This window comes from Macaca thibetana, chromosome 19 (assembly GCF_024542745.1).
Source record: "Macaca thibetana thibetana isolate TM-01 chromosome 19, ASM2454274v1, whole genome shotgun sequence".
NCBI lineage: Eukaryota > Metazoa > Chordata > Mammalia > Primates > Cercopithecidae > Macaca > Macaca thibetana.
This window is the reverse complement of record NC_065596.1, coordinates 28439674-28453929: the sequence shown is the minus strand read 5'-3', so window position 1 is coordinate 28453929 and position 14256 is coordinate 28439674. Positions and strand designations below refer to the sequence as shown.

The window sequence follows — 14256 nt, the reverse complement described above, 5'->3', positions numbered from 1 at the left end:
GGAGTTTGAGACCAGCCTGGGCAACATGGCAAAACCCTGTCTCTACTAAAAATACAAAAAGAAAAAAATTAGCCAGGCATGGTGGCATGGGCCTGTAAGTCTCAGCTATTCAGGAGGCTGAGTTCAGGGGATCACTTGAGCCCAGGAGGTTAAGGCTATAGTGAGCTGAGACAGAGCCATGTGCTCCAGCCTGGGCAACATAAGACCCTTTCTCAAAAAAAAAAAAAAAAAAAAAATTTTAAAAAAAGGAAATGCTGGAAAAGAGAATAAGGAGTCGTCCTCTGAAATCCTCCCACTTAAGAGACTTTTGGCATGGGGGTTTGTTTGATGAACGCCAGCGTGGACGGCGGCAGATCCTGTTCACTTTTTCCCACAAAGCATCCAAACACGAACGCCTTCCAGTGGCTGCAGGCACTTGCGACCCCTCGGTTAATGGCCACAGAGGTGGCGCCTGCGTGGCCAACGCCCGCCCCGTGTCCATGACCATGTTTCCTCCCATTCTCCAGAACGCTCTCAAGGACCAGCCTGTGCAGAATGCTCTTCCCCAACTTCCGGCTGTTTCTGTAGGCCACGTTCCCAAGCATGCAATGACTGCGTCAAAGGGTCAGAGCATTTGTGAGGAGCCTCTGGCACAAATTGCAAGTTTCCGCATCTTTTTAAAATCATCTTCCCCCACCCTAACATTGTTATAAAAGCAAACACCCACCTAGAGCTTACCCTGTGCCAGGGCCTCACTTTCACGTGCAGACTCACTTACTTATAATAACCCACAGCAAGATAAGCACTATCGTTATGTCTGTTTTACAGACACAACGCTGAGGCAGAGAGGTTGAGTAACCTGCACATCACACAGCCAGTATGTAACAGATTCTGAAATCAGGACACGGACTCTTATCATGCTCTTCATGGGTGCGGTGGCTCACGCCTGTAATCCCAGCACTTTGGGAGGCCAAGGCGGGTGGATCACAAGGTCAGGAGATCGAGACCATCCTGGCTAACTCAGTGAAACCCCGTCTCTACTAAAAATACAAAAGTTAGCCGGGCGTGGTGGCGGGCACCTGTAGTCTGTTACTCGGGAGGCTGAGGCAGAAGAATGGCGTGAACCCGGGACGCAGAGCTTGCAGTGAGCCAAGATTGTGCCACTGCACTCCAGCCTGGGCAACAGAGTAAGACTTCTTGGGCTCTCACCCTGTTGCCCAGGCTGGAGTGCAATGGCATGATCTCGGCTCACTGCAACCTCCGCCTCCTGGGTTTAAGCCATTCTCCTGCCTCAGCCTCCTGAGTAGCTGGGATTACAGGCACCTGCCACGTCCGGGTAATTTGTGTTTTTAGCAGAGACGGGGTTTCACCATGTTGACCAGGCTCATCTCAAACTCCTGACCTCCGGTGATCCACCCGCCTCAAAAGCAGGTGCAGGGCCATGATAGACATTGCATGGCCCCAAAACCCCAATGTGCCATTTCCCTATTAGGACACTTTCAAAGAGAATTTTTCTGTGCACACCCGTATACCTCACCACCTGGATTCTACCCTTAACATTTCAGTGCTTTTGTTTTATGGGACATCTGTTCATTATTCCACCTTGTTTAACGGTTTCTTTTTTCTTTTTTTTTTTTTTTTTGAGACAGAGTTTCATTCTTGTCGCCCAGGCTGGAGTGCAATGGCATGATCTTGGCTCACTGAGACCTCTGCCTCCCGGTTCAAGCAATTCTCCTGCCTCAGCCTCCTAAGTAGCTGGGATTACAGACGCCCACCACTACGCCTGGCTGATTTTTGCTATTTTTAGTAGAGATGGGGTTTCACCATGTTGGCCAGGCTGGTCTCAAACTCCTGACCCTCAGGTGATCCGCCCACCTCCCAAAGTGCTGGGATTACAGGCGTGAGCCGCCGCACCCGGCCTGTTTTACATTTTTCAAAGGAACTGCACACGTTAGTGAAATTCAGCTTGCAAACTGTTAACCAGAGTTCCGTATTTTATGTTTTAGTCTCGCTGTCACCCAGGCTGGAGCACAGTGGCGCCATCACACTACACTACAGCCTCCACCTCCCTCCAGCCTCAGCCTTCTGAGGAGCAGGGACTACAGGAGCACAACACCATGACTAAATAATTTTAAAGTTTTTTTTTTTTTTTTTTGAGACAGGGTCTGTCTGTCACCCAGGCTGAAATGCAGTGGATTTTGGCTCACTGCAACCTCAACCTCCGAAGCTCAGGTGATCATCCCACCTTGGCCTCCTGAGTAGCTGGGGCACCACCATGTCTGCTAATTTTTTCCATCTTTTGTAAAGACCAATGGGATTTTGCCATGTTGCCCAGGCTGGTCTTGAATTCCTGGGCTCAAGCAATCCACCCATCTCAACCCTCCCAAAGTGCTAGGATTACAAGTGTCACTGCACTGGCCTAAAAAATGTTTTTCTAGAGATAGAGTCTCACTATGTTGCCCAGGGTGGTCTCCAGTTCCTGGTCTCAAACAATCCTCCTGCCTGAGCCTCCCAAAATGACGGATTACAGGGGTAAGCCACTGTGTCCAGCTGAGTTCTGTACTTTCAGGCTTTTGACATAAAAGTCGGATGTGAAATGCCATTTCTGTGCAGACACACACAAACATCTTTGCTGTGGATCCTCCATTTCGCATATGGGAACAGACGCACTTCCCCAGGCAATTAAATACCAGGGACTTCCTGAGGACACTTGAGTGTCCAGGCCACGGGGTTTGTCCTTGAGTGGCTGTGACCACCCACAACCCCGGGTATCCAGGAATGTGCCCGACGCTCCGATGGCCGTCTCCAGGCATTAAGAGCTTCCTCCCCATTTCCAGCAGTTTCCTTCGGTCACCCCTGAGCACAGAGTCACTGGGTCAGAGGCCGGCCTCCTTGGCAGACGGCGTTTTTTTTTTTCCTGAGATGGAGTTTCACTCTTGTTGCCCAGTCTGGAGTGCAGTGGCGCGATCTCAGCTCACTGCAACCTCCACCTCCCAGGTTCAAGTGATTCTCCTGCCTCAGCCTCCCCAGTAGCTGGGACCATAGGTGCATCCCACCACACCTGACTAATTTTTGGTAGAGATAGGGTCTGGCTATGTTGCCCAGGCTGGTCTCAAACTCCTGGGCTCAAGTGATCTGCCCGCCTCAGCCTCCCAAAGTGATGGGATTACAGGAGTGAGCCACTGTGCCTGGCCCTGTTTCCTCACCTTTAAAACGGGAGTAAGTACAGCCCTCCTTGGTTGGGCTGCTGTGAGTTCAGTGAGTGAATCCACCTGCATAAACCCGATAGCAGGTGCCTGGCGGAGGTCAGCTGCCACCACTCCTACCATCGGTGTGGCGAGAGCTGCTACGTGTCACCCACAGCGGAAGGAACTGGGCTATTCTCCAAGTCGGAATCCAGTGGGGAAGCTTCTCCTCACCTCTGCTTCACCAGGCTCTGGCAGTGAGTTCTGCCACCTACATGTTTGTCGCCACACGGGGGGACACGCAGTCTGCACCTGGGAGCAGCTGCCCGCAGGAGGCACACAAGCCACACGCGAAGTTCACTGATTGGCTAAAAGGGACTTTTTATTGAAGGGCGGGGCTCCAGCATCCGATGGCAGCTACAACCTAGGGACAGAGAAAAGGGGCTGAGGGTGGGTAAGAGGGTGCCCCACAACCCCTGCCCACCTGACACTCCCTGACTTTCAGTTTCCCTTTAGGGACCCTCCCAACCCCACTCTGGTTTCAGGGCCTCTTCTGGGCATGGCCAAGGGGTTGTGATTCAGCCACTGGCCACACTCTGGGAGGGTCCCTGGGACTCAGTGGGCACCATGGGGCGGGAGAAGGGCTCCCTTCCTTGTGCTGAAACCGGGTGGACTCACTGGATCTCACGGAACGCCCGCTTCTCCACCAGCTTCACCTTGTACTTGCGTTTGAACCTGGAGCAGGGACAATGGAGCAGTCAGTGCCCGGGGCCAATCCCAGATGCCCTCACCCCACAGCAGCCCCGGCCGCCCTTACTTGGCTCTCTCTCGAGGCTCGATCATGTTCCTCCTCTGGAAGCTCTTGAACCGGTCGCGAAGGATGTTGCCCTCGGGCTGCGGGACAGACAGGGAGGCCTCAGCAGGGCCTGGCAGAAGCCCGAGGGCCTGGGACCTCTCCTCGGGGTCCTGGCAGGGCTCAGCCCCGTGCAGTCTCCCCAGGGGAGCCTTGTGGGCACCAGGGACTCAGCCTGGCCCTCAGCTGCTGGGGCTCAGCACTGGGATGACAGCCACCAACCCACGGCCATCTCTGAGCTGGGCTTGGAGGAGTCATGGGAAGTGGGCTGGTGACAACACAGGAAAGGGGACAGCAAGGGCAAAGGCCGGGTCAGAGGGAGAAGGCATAGTCCACTCATGAGCACAGCTGGCTGGAGCCCCACGGCCGGGGCAGGCCAGGCCAGGTGTGTGGCTGACAGAGGAGCTGGGCTTCCTCAGGGGCACTGGGGAGCCACAGCAGGTTCTGAGCAGGGGAGGGACAGGGTTGGTTCTGAACTTCAGGAAGGTCCCTCTAGTCCTGAAGGCGACCGGGACTGCAACAGGGACCAGCTGGAAGGAAAGGCTTTCTTAGGGTCCCAGACTCAAACCCTAGCCTGGCCCCTCACCCTGGGATCCCCCCCAGCACCCTGTGCCCTCAGCCCCTGGGCATTGGCCCCACTGGCCCAGCCCAGGGGCAGCCATGGTGTCGCCCATAGCCCCTGGGGGGCACGGGGAGCAAGGATGGTGTCATCATTGGGCACAGGGCTCTGCGGCGCCAGCGATGAGCACCTTCAGGGTCCTGAGCGAGTCTGTCAGCTCCGAGCTCAGCTGCACGTCAATGTCGGGTGCCTGGTACCTGCGGAACAGGGCGGGTGTTCAGAAATCTCACGCCTGCAGGGCCCAGGACACCCAGTCCAAAGTCCCCTCCTGGAGAAGGAGGGGTCTCTGAGAATGTGGGGTTTTGTTGGGGAAGAGGTGGTCTGCCGGTGGAGGGGCGGGCAGTTCCTGAACAAACGCAGGAAGGCGTCAGGCCCTGGGACCTGGCCCCACCCCCAGCTTCTCCCAGAACCCCCGGCCCGGTTCTCACTTGAGCCGCCCCAGCCTTCGGGGCTTGTCAGCCTCAGCCTCCCGCCGCGCCTGCCGCTGCCTCCGCCGCCGCGCCAGCTCCGCCAGCCTCAGGGCCACCTGGGCCTTGATCCCGCGCAGCCGGAACAGCTCCTGGTGCCGGAGCCGGGCGGCCCGCAACGCGGCCTGCTGTACCCGCTGTGGAGACGGGGCAGGGTCAGGGTCCAGGCAAGTGCTGCCCACCCAGGGAGGCCTTCCCTCTACACAGGGAACCCTACCTGCGCAAATCTGCCTGCCCCGGAGGCCCTTCCTGACCCTGCCCCCGTCAGGTCAGCAGCGCCTCCAGTGCCTTCCCCGCAGCTGCTAGCTTCAGCCCGCCACCCACCTCCCCCGGTCTGCGCCGCACCGCACCTCACCCGTCAAACAGAAGCGCCAGGGACCCCCCTCCCACCCCAGCCCAGAGCCCCACCTGGAAGAGGCTGGAAAATGAGTCTCAGCTGTGAGGGTCCCAAACAGCCCAAACCACACGCCACACACGGGGCTTGGGGTGGGCAGGCTGCCCACATCACCCAGGACAGCCCACGGGTGGGAGGAAGGAAGGAAGGGGGCGAGGCATCCGAAGCAGGCCCCGCCGGCCCAGGCGCTCACCAGCCTGCGCGCAGCCTTTTCCCGCCGCCGCTGCTGCTCCGTCTTCTTCTCTGTGGCGGCCAGGCGGGCGGGCGTGGGACAGACCTCGGCATCCCCAGCCTCCGGCCCCTCGCCCTGGCCTGGCTCCCCCTCGCCATCCGACTCCTCCAGCAGCCCCTCGCACAGCTCCTGGAACGTGGACTCCTGGGGAGGTGGGAAGCAGGGAGCAGTGTCAGGGGTAGGTAGCAGGCCCCGGGAGGAGAGGGAGGGGCAGGTGCGGGGCTCACCTGGGTGGCGGCCTGCTCCGTGGCGGGCAGGGCCAGCTGCCGCTCCAGCTTCTCCGCCTCCTTCTCTCGCTGCAACTCCACCTCGTGGGCGGCTGAGAGTAGGGTCTGCGAGGGGCGGGAGTGAGGACCGGTCCCTGAACCTCTCCTGGGACACTGAGACTAGACCCTCTTACCTCCCATCTGTCCCTCACCCAGTGCCCACGGATCTCACCCCAGCCCAGGCTTTCCTCCCCACGCCCCGTCTACCAGCACACCCCACCCTGCAGAGCCAGAGCAGGTACAATCTAAAAGCGAATGTTTGATCTCCACCCCCCTCCCACATCAGGTCCAGGAACAGATGGCAGTGAGCGGCACCCTCGTCCTTTCTTTTTTTTTTTTTTTTTTGAGACGGAGTCTCACTGTCGCCCGGGCTGGAGTACAGTGGCCGGATCTCAGCTCACTGCAAGCTCCGCCTCCCGGGTTTACGTCATTCTCCTGCCTCAGCCTCCCGAGTGGCTGGGACTATAGGCGCCCACCACCTCGCCCGGCTAGTTTTTTGTATTTTTAGTAGAGACGGGGTTTCACCATGTTAGCCAGGATGGTCTCGATCTCCTGGCCTCGTGATCCGCCCGTCTCGGCCTCCCAAAGTGCTGGGATTACAGGCTTGAGCCACCGCGCCCGGCCTACCCTCGTCCTTTCAAACGTGAGCACACTGTTGCTTTTTCCGCAGACGCTTTTCTCTACCAGAGGAGGAAGCTGCCCCTGTTCCTGGCTATCTCCTTCTTATGAAGCTGAAAACGATTAGGGCAAGCATCCTGCCTCTACCGCGAACATCTCAGCGTCTCCCCAGTCACGGGATCCCAGGAGAACGGGCGTTCCTCGAGGGAGGGTTGCGGTGGTTGAGAGTCTCGCTCTGTTACACAGGCTGGAGTGCCGTGGTGCCATCATAGCTTACTGCAGCCTGGACCTCCTGGGCGCAAGCAATCCTCCCACCTCAGCCTCCCAAGTAGGTGGGACCACAGGCATACGCTGCCACGCCCTGCTCATTTTCTGTATTTAGTGGAGACAGGGTTTCACCAGTTTGGTCAGGCTGGTCTCGAACTCCTGACCTCAAATGATCTGCCGGCCTCAGCCTCCCAGAGTGCTGGGATTACAGGTATCCGGCCAAGCGAGGGGTTTTCGCACCCTTTGTCCGCAGTATCTGTGCCCAACAGATGCCGGCTAAACGCACAGTGGCTCCAGCCAGACTTCCCCATCGCTGAGCTAGCCTCGCCCGTGAGTAACTGCCACTTGGCTGCCAGTGTGCCACCGAGTCACCACAGCCTTTTGCATCTCTGTCCCACAGGCTTCCTGGAAGGCGCCATGGTCTCACCTCACCTCTGTACCTTTTGTTCCCGCCACCTGGAAAACTCACTCCCCTCCTCCCATTGCAAACCCCTCCCTCAGCCTCTGCCTCTGCCTCGGCTCAGGCGTCCCCTCCTCCAGGGAGCCCTTCCTGACCCCCCAGGCTGGGCCAGGTACCCCGTCTGGGCTCCCAGCCCCAACCACTCTGCTCATCATTATCCAGGAACAGGTCTACACTGGGCCATGAGCCCCGTGAGGACAGGTCCAGGGCTGTCTGGGTCACTCTGGAGTTCCCAGCACCACCCAGCACAGGGAGGCAGCCAGTGAAGCCCTGACCGAGAGGCAGAGCCCGCTGAGGAGGGAGGCCTGGTCGGGGTGGTGTACCTGGTGGTCTTCAAACGACGGGTTGTAGGAAGCTCCGGCAGGCGCCACCTCCACGGCCGGGGCCTGGGACGGCTTGGTGTGCAGGCGTGGTGGCCGCTGTGGAGAAAAGGCCGAGGCAGGGTAAGGCCGTGTGAGGTCGGAAGGTCCCCCAGGCTTGTGTGTTGAAACTTAACTGCAATGTGGTAATGTCACCAGACAAGGGCCTTTGGGGGGTGATTCGGTCAGGAGGGCCCCGCCTTAGAAGAAAGCCTGGGTGACCTGGGCGCACGGCCCACTTCCAGGCTTTCTTCATCCCTCCCCATCTGCTCTCCACCCCACAAAGGCCCTGTCAGTCGCCAGCAGAAGCCTGGAGTCACCTGAATGCCCCTCAAGCTCTTCCCACACCCAACCGCTGGCAAGGCCTGGAGCATCTGCCCCAGGACTGTGTCCCGGGTCACCCGCAGCCCCAGCCCAGCTGGCTCAGGGCTCCACTCTCATGCCCTTGACTCCCGGTGTCTCACTCTACACCTGCCCCACCACAGCGTGACCTCCCCAGAGTGGCCACCTGGGTCCCACCCCTCCCCTCCACAAAACCCTCTGGCGGTGCCCCACACATCTGCCCCGCTCAGAATCATCCCCCAAGCCTGGCCTGTACTCCCTCTGGGACCACCCCCGCCTCCTGAACACACTCAGTCCCCCCTCAAAGCCTCTGTCATCAGCCTGGCAGCTCTTCCCTGGGGCCTCTGCATGGCCTGCCCCTCGCCCTTCCAGGTCTCTCACTACGCTGCTATTGTATGTTCTTTCCGGCAAGGGCTTCTCTGGCTGAGCCCCGGAGATTCTAAGCACCTGGGCTCTAACACTCGGGGTCCAGCAGCTCAAGAAGGAGGAGGCTGCAAATCCAAACTCAAACCCATGACACTTCTGCCACTTGCCAGCACTGGCTCCACTTTCTCATGTGTTACCTCTTTAAATTCTCCCCACCAGCCCATGATCTAAGTACAATTTCATCTATATTTTATTATTATTATTTTTTTGAGATGGAGTTTCACTCTTGTTGCCCAGGCTGGAGTGCAGTGGCATGATCTCAGCTCACTGCAACCTCCACCTCCCCGGTTCAAGCGATTCTCCTGTCTCAGCCTTCCTAGTAGCTGGGACTACAGGTACATGCCACCACGCCCAGCTAAATTTAAAAATATTTTTAGTGGCTGGGCACAGTGGCTCACGCCTGTAATCCCAGCACTTTGGGAGGCCAAGGCAGGCGGATCACGAGGTCAGGAGATCGAGACCATCCTGGCTAACCCGGTGAAACCTCGTCTCTACTAAAAATACAAAAAATTAGCCAGGAGAGGTGGCGGGCGCCTGTAGTCCCAGCTACTCGGGAGGCTGAGGCGGGAGAATGGCGTGAACCCGGGAGGCGGAGCGCCTGTAGTCCCAGCTACTCAGGAGGCTGAGGCGGGAGAATGGCGTGAACCCGGGAGGCGGAGCTTGCAGTGAGCTGAGATTGCGCCACTGCACTCCAGCCTGGGCGACAGAGCGAGACTCCATCACAAAAATAATAATAATAATAATAATTTTTAGTAAAGATAGGGTTTCACCATGTTGGTCAGGCTGGTCTCAAACTCCTGACCTCAGGTGATCCACCTGCCTTGGCCTCCCAAAGTGCTGGGATTACAGGTGTGAGCCAGTGTGCCAGGCCCTCATCTGCATTTTAGAGGAAGACACAAGTCAGAGAAAGGTTAGCCCACCTTCCCAGGATCAGTCAGCACTGGAACCGGGACAGGAATCCCAGCCACCTGGCTCCAGCAGAGTTCTCGGCCACTGGGATAGAAGGGTTCCGAGACTGAGACTCTGCTGCAGGAACACAGAGCAGCTCCTGGCCCTCCTCACCCTCCCATCACCCAGGACGCCCTTCCCACACGTCTCACCTTCACTCCTTTCTTCTTGGTCTGCTCCAGGAAAAACTCATCCTGGCCAATCAACGGCCTGTCCAGGGGGTCTGTGGATACAGCGAGGGGAGCTGCTGGGACAGTCCCAGCATGGAAGAGGCACCAAAGGGCTCCCCTCAATCCCTCCCCATTTCAAAAAGGTGACCCTGAAGCTCAGGCAAGGGAAGGACTGATTCTAGACCCCAAGGGGCCTCGATCACCCGGACAAAACTGCGTCTGGACGGGTTCAGAAAGTGGAGGAGACCAAAGCTGAAAGCAGGAGCCTCACAACTCAGGAAAGGAAAAGTACGAGTAGGAAACAGCCGTCCCTTCAGGACGCGTGACTCTGCTGGGAGGTCACCAAAGCACAGGGCACTCCCTTTCGCACTGTACTCTCGTGCAGTGCACAACACGCACAACTGCACATGGCAGTCCTGTCCCCATCTGCAGGTGACAGCAGGGTCACTCACTGTCTGAGGCCCAGAGATCGTAGAAAGGCCGCTCCACAGTGTCCTGGGGCCCGAGCTTGGTCCTGGCTGCGGGAGGGTTGAGGAGCCGGGCCTGGGCCCTGCGCACCTCCCGGGGCAGCTCGCCCTGCTTGGCCAGCTTCTCCCATAGTTGCTCCTTCCGCCTGAGCTTCTTGGCGTTGGGAACCTGGTGGGCAAGGACGCTGGTCGGGGAGAGGTGGCACAAGTAAGTGCAGCAGGTGAGGTGGCGGCCTGAACAGCAGCCAGGCCTCCTCCCTGTCAGGCTTCCTCCACCATTAAGGCAGCTCCAGCACCCCCTCTCCAAAAGGCGGCGCTCCGCCTCCTCTTCAGAGAACCCCTCTCCCCACATCTGTCTCCGGCCTAGGCCTCCCCTCCCCTCTGAGCCCCAGACTCAGTGAATCGACAGCCCTGTCCTGGACATCCCCCAGGCACCTCACACCACCATGTCAAAACCAACCTCAGCATCACCCGAAATCCCGCTCCTCCTCCACGTCCCCATCTCAGGGGAAGGCCAGCTGTCCAGCCTGTCACCCGCTCATGCCCCAAGACCCACCCGATGTGCCTCCTGAACACGCCTCCCACTCAGCCCCTCCTCTCCAACCCCAAAGCCCCAAGCTGGGTCCAGGCCCCTCCTCACTGCCTCGGCCCAGCACCAGGGCACCCAGACTCCCTCCCTCCAATCTGCACTCCAAAGCCCAAACCTGACCCTGTGCCTGCCCTACCCTCCAAATGACCCTCACCTACCATCCCCCAAGCCCGGAAGCCCTTCAGGAGCAGAGTCTGGCGGGAAAGAAGGGCCCAGGGATGCTGGGACACTCACTCTTTGGGGGCAGGGACTTTGGATGTGTTCTCGAGGATGAGGTCAACCCGAAGGGGTTTCTTGAGAAGCAGTGACTTCTTCTGGACTTTGGTTCTCTTCTTAGTCAGCCCTAAGAATGGGAAAGAGAACGAGTTGAGGCCTCGGGCCTACCCACGGCAAAGACCACCCACCCCCTTCAGCTCCATGGCAGCCACCAGACCTGAATCCAAGTCACCCCAGGAGACCTGGAGGTCCCCAGGCTCCCACCTGGAGGCAGAGGCCCCTCAGGGTGAGGCCCAAGGTGCCCAAGCCCTGACCTTCCACACCAAGTGCTAGGCCAGCAGGAGGCAGGCCCCGTGCTGGGGACATGAAGAGTCACACCCACAGCCACATAGGAGAGTCTCCCAGACAGAGAGGGAAGGGGGACCAGGCATGGTGGCTCACACCTGTAATCCCCACACTCTGGGAGGCTGAGGTGGGAGGATCGCTTGAGCCCAGGAGTTGGAGGCCAGCCTGAGCAACATAGCGAGATCTCATCTCGGGGGGAAAAAAAAAAAAGGAAGAAAGCAAGTGATCAGTTGTCACCAAAGCCCAGGGAGGGCCACAGAACTGGACTTGGGACCCAGGACGGCCACTTCTCAGCATAACTTCTAGGTCGCTGGTTTTTACTGCCTTTTTCCTCCACAAAGGTACCTACGGTTTTTACTTCAAAAGCCTAACGGTTAAAAGCAGTAACTCTACAGCAAAATGCCCTAGAATGGAATTACGCCCTGGCATAGACTGTGGGACCTCACATAAGAGGCGTAGCTCCTCCGTGTCCCCAAAATGAGGATGTCGATGCCTCCCTCGCAGGGCTGCTGTGAAGACGAAATCATTGAAGACCCACGAAGCCCAGGGGCTGACCTGCGACTGCTCACAACCACTATTATCTTTGTCCACGTTTTCTCACTGAAGTGGACCCAAAAACTGCCTCCCTTCCGCCCCGCAAAGCGGCTTCCCACTCGCCAGAGCACGCCGATAACTACTTCCCCATCTGTTCATTACAGGCAGGTCACTGACTTGCCCTTTATGCTCATACACCAGATCGACTCACTTCACTCAAGGCTGACTTCTCTAATAACACCCCACTTTCTTTTTTTTTTTTTTTTTGAGACAGTCTTGTTGCCCAGGCTGGAGTGCAATGGCGTGATCTCAGCTCACCGCAACCTCTGCCTCCGAGGTTCAAGCGATTCTCCTGCCTCAGCCTCCCGAGTAGCTGGGATTACAGGCATGCCACCGCGCCTGGCTAATTTTGTATTTTTAGTAGAGACGGGGTTTCTGCATGTTGGTCAGGCTGGTCTCGAACTCCTGACCTCAGGTGATCCGCCCGCCTCAGCCTCCCAAAGTGCTGGGATTCCAGGCGTGAGCCACACGCCCGGTCAAGCCTGGCTAATTTCTGTATTTTTAGTAGAGATAGGGCTTCACCATGCAGCTAGGCTGGTCTCAAACTCCTGACCTCAGGTGATCTGCCCGCGTCAGCCTCCCAAAGTGCTGGGATTACAGGCATGAGCCACTGCGCCCGGCCTGAGACAGAGTCTTGCTCTGTCACCCAGGCTGGAGTGCAGTGGTATAATCTTGGCTCACCACAACCTCCACCTCCTGGGTCCAAGCACGTCTCAGTAGCTGGGATTACATGCGTGTACAATGATGTCCGGCTGATTTTTGTATTTTCAGTGGAGACGGGGTTTCGCCATGCTGCCCAGGCTGGTCTCCAACTCCTGACCTCAAGTGATCCGCCCCACCTCAGCCTCCCAAAGTGTTGGGCTTACAGGCATAGGCCACTGCGCCCAGACTCTAATAACCACTTTTTACCTGCCTATTGGAAGTCTCTCGTACCTCAAGGCAGCTCCTTCCACTCTATCTGGTCACTGAACCAGGTCCTCTCGTTTTCATTAAAATAGACCCTTTGACTGATCTCATACAAGCTCACTCTTTTGCTCATTAAAGCCATCAGCCTTTCCATCAAAGCAGACACCTTCACTTGCTTCCAGGCCCTTCATTAGAGCAGCTCATCTGTTCTTAGTCTGTTTTTCTACATATTGAAGTAAACACTGTTACTCATCAGAACAATCCCTCCCTCATTCCTCATCTTGTTTCAGCAGATCCCCACCCTGCATTCTGGCAACATAAGGCAAGCAAGTTAAGACTAGTGTGTTACCTGTTCACTAAATCAGGTCCTCTCGTTCCTATTAAAGCTCATCTTGGCCGGGTGTGGTGATTCACGCCTATAATCCCAGCACTTTGGGAGGCCAAGGTGGGTGGATCACCTGAGGTCAGGAGTTTGAGACCAGCCTAGCTGACATGGTGAAGCCCTATCTCTACTAAAAATACAGAAATTAGCCAGGCTTGACCGGGCGTGGTGGCTCACGCCTGGAATCCCAGCACTTTGGGAGGCTGAGGCGGGCGGATCACCTGAGGTCAGGAGTTCGAGACCAGCCTGACCAACATGCAGAAACCCCGTCTCTACTAAAAATACAAAATTAGCCAGGCGCGGTGGCATGCCTGTAATCCCAGCTACTCGGGAGGCTGAGGCAGGAGAATCGCTTGAACCTCGGAGGCAGAGGTTGCAGTGAGCTGAGATCACGCCATTGCACTCTAGCCTGGGCTCAAAACTCCATCTCAAAAAAGAGCCGGGCTTGATGGTGCAGCTTATAGTCCCAGCTACTTGGGAGGCTGAGGCAGGAGAATTACTTGAACTGAGATCACACCACTGCACTCCAGACTGGACAACAGCAAAACTGTCTCAAAAAAATAATAGTAATGATAAATCAGTCTTGCTTTAGTTAACAAGATGAGAGTCTTGTTCTGTTTATTTTTGACAGAGTCTTGTTCTGTCGCCCAGGCTGGAGTTCAGTGGCACGATCTCGGCTCACTGCAACCTCCACCTCCCACGTTCAAGTGATTCTCCTGCCTCAGCCTCCCAAGTAGCTGGGATTACAGGCACCCGCCACCATACCTGGCTCATTTTTGTATTTTTAGCAGAGACGGGGTTTCACCATATTGGCCAGGCTGGTCTCAAACTCCTGACCTCAAGTGATCCAGCTGCCTGAGCCTCCCAAAGTGCTGGGAATACAGGCCTGAGCCACCGCGACCAGCAGGACTGATTTGTGTAAGCAGGTCCTTGACTTACTTTTCTGCAAGCTAAAAAGAGATCGTTTAATGTGTTTCTAACCTATTGATCAAGGCAGACTCCCAGCAGCTTATCTGTGCATGGAGATCACTGACACCTCAAAAGAAAAACCCACCTTCTCTAAGTTAGTCTCCAGCTTGCTTTCTGCCCATTTGAGGTCCCCTTGTTTATACTAAGGTTGACCCGTTTCCGCAGATATTTGCCTCCCAAGCCACAAAATTAACATAGATCTC

General features: G+C 57.0%; 2 protein-coding genes and 1 non-coding gene across 4 annotated transcripts in view; all 3 read right to left on the bottom strand.

The window, feature by feature from the left end:
- EHD2 (EH domain containing 2) overlaps positions 1 to 14256 on the bottom strand; it is a 57442-nt gene that overhangs the window by 16356 nt on the left and 26830 nt on the right. The gene's annotated exons all lie outside the window — the stretch shown is intronic.
- NOP53 (NOP53 ribosome biogenesis factor) overlaps positions 3532 to 14256 on the bottom strand; it is a 289745-nt gene continuing 279020 nt past the window's right edge. The window contains exons 4-14 of one of the 2 annotated variants that reach the window (XM_050772216.1): positions 10876 to 10984; positions 10038 to 10237; positions 9568 to 9638; positions 7664 to 7759; positions 5957 to 6061; positions 5691 to 5873; positions 5065 to 5240; positions 4767 to 4833; positions 3982 to 4058; positions 3843 to 3899; positions 3532 to 3588 (exon numbers count right to left, since the gene is read on the bottom strand). In XM_050772216.1, the coding sequence (XP_050628173.1) occupies positions 3582 to 3588; positions 3843 to 3899; positions 3982 to 4058; positions 4767 to 4833; positions 5065 to 5240; positions 5691 to 5873; positions 5957 to 6061; positions 7664 to 7759; positions 9568 to 9638; positions 10038 to 10237; positions 10876 to 10984 (1148 nt within the window). In that variant the 3' untranslated portion in view covers positions 3532 to 3581. Of the gene's footprint in view, positions 3589 to 3838; positions 3900 to 3981; positions 4059 to 4766; positions 4834 to 5064; positions 5241 to 5690; positions 5874 to 5956; positions 6062 to 7663; positions 7760 to 9567; positions 9639 to 10037; positions 10238 to 10875; positions 10985 to 14256 lie in introns of those variants that run through there. The other variant, XM_050772215.1, reaches the window with a different exon arrangement.
- Positions 4628 to 4737, bottom strand: LOC126943668 (small nucleolar RNA SNORD23). Its single transcript, XR_007721807.1, has one exon. It is a non-coding gene; the product is annotated as a small nucleolar RNA SNORD23 (small nucleolar RNA).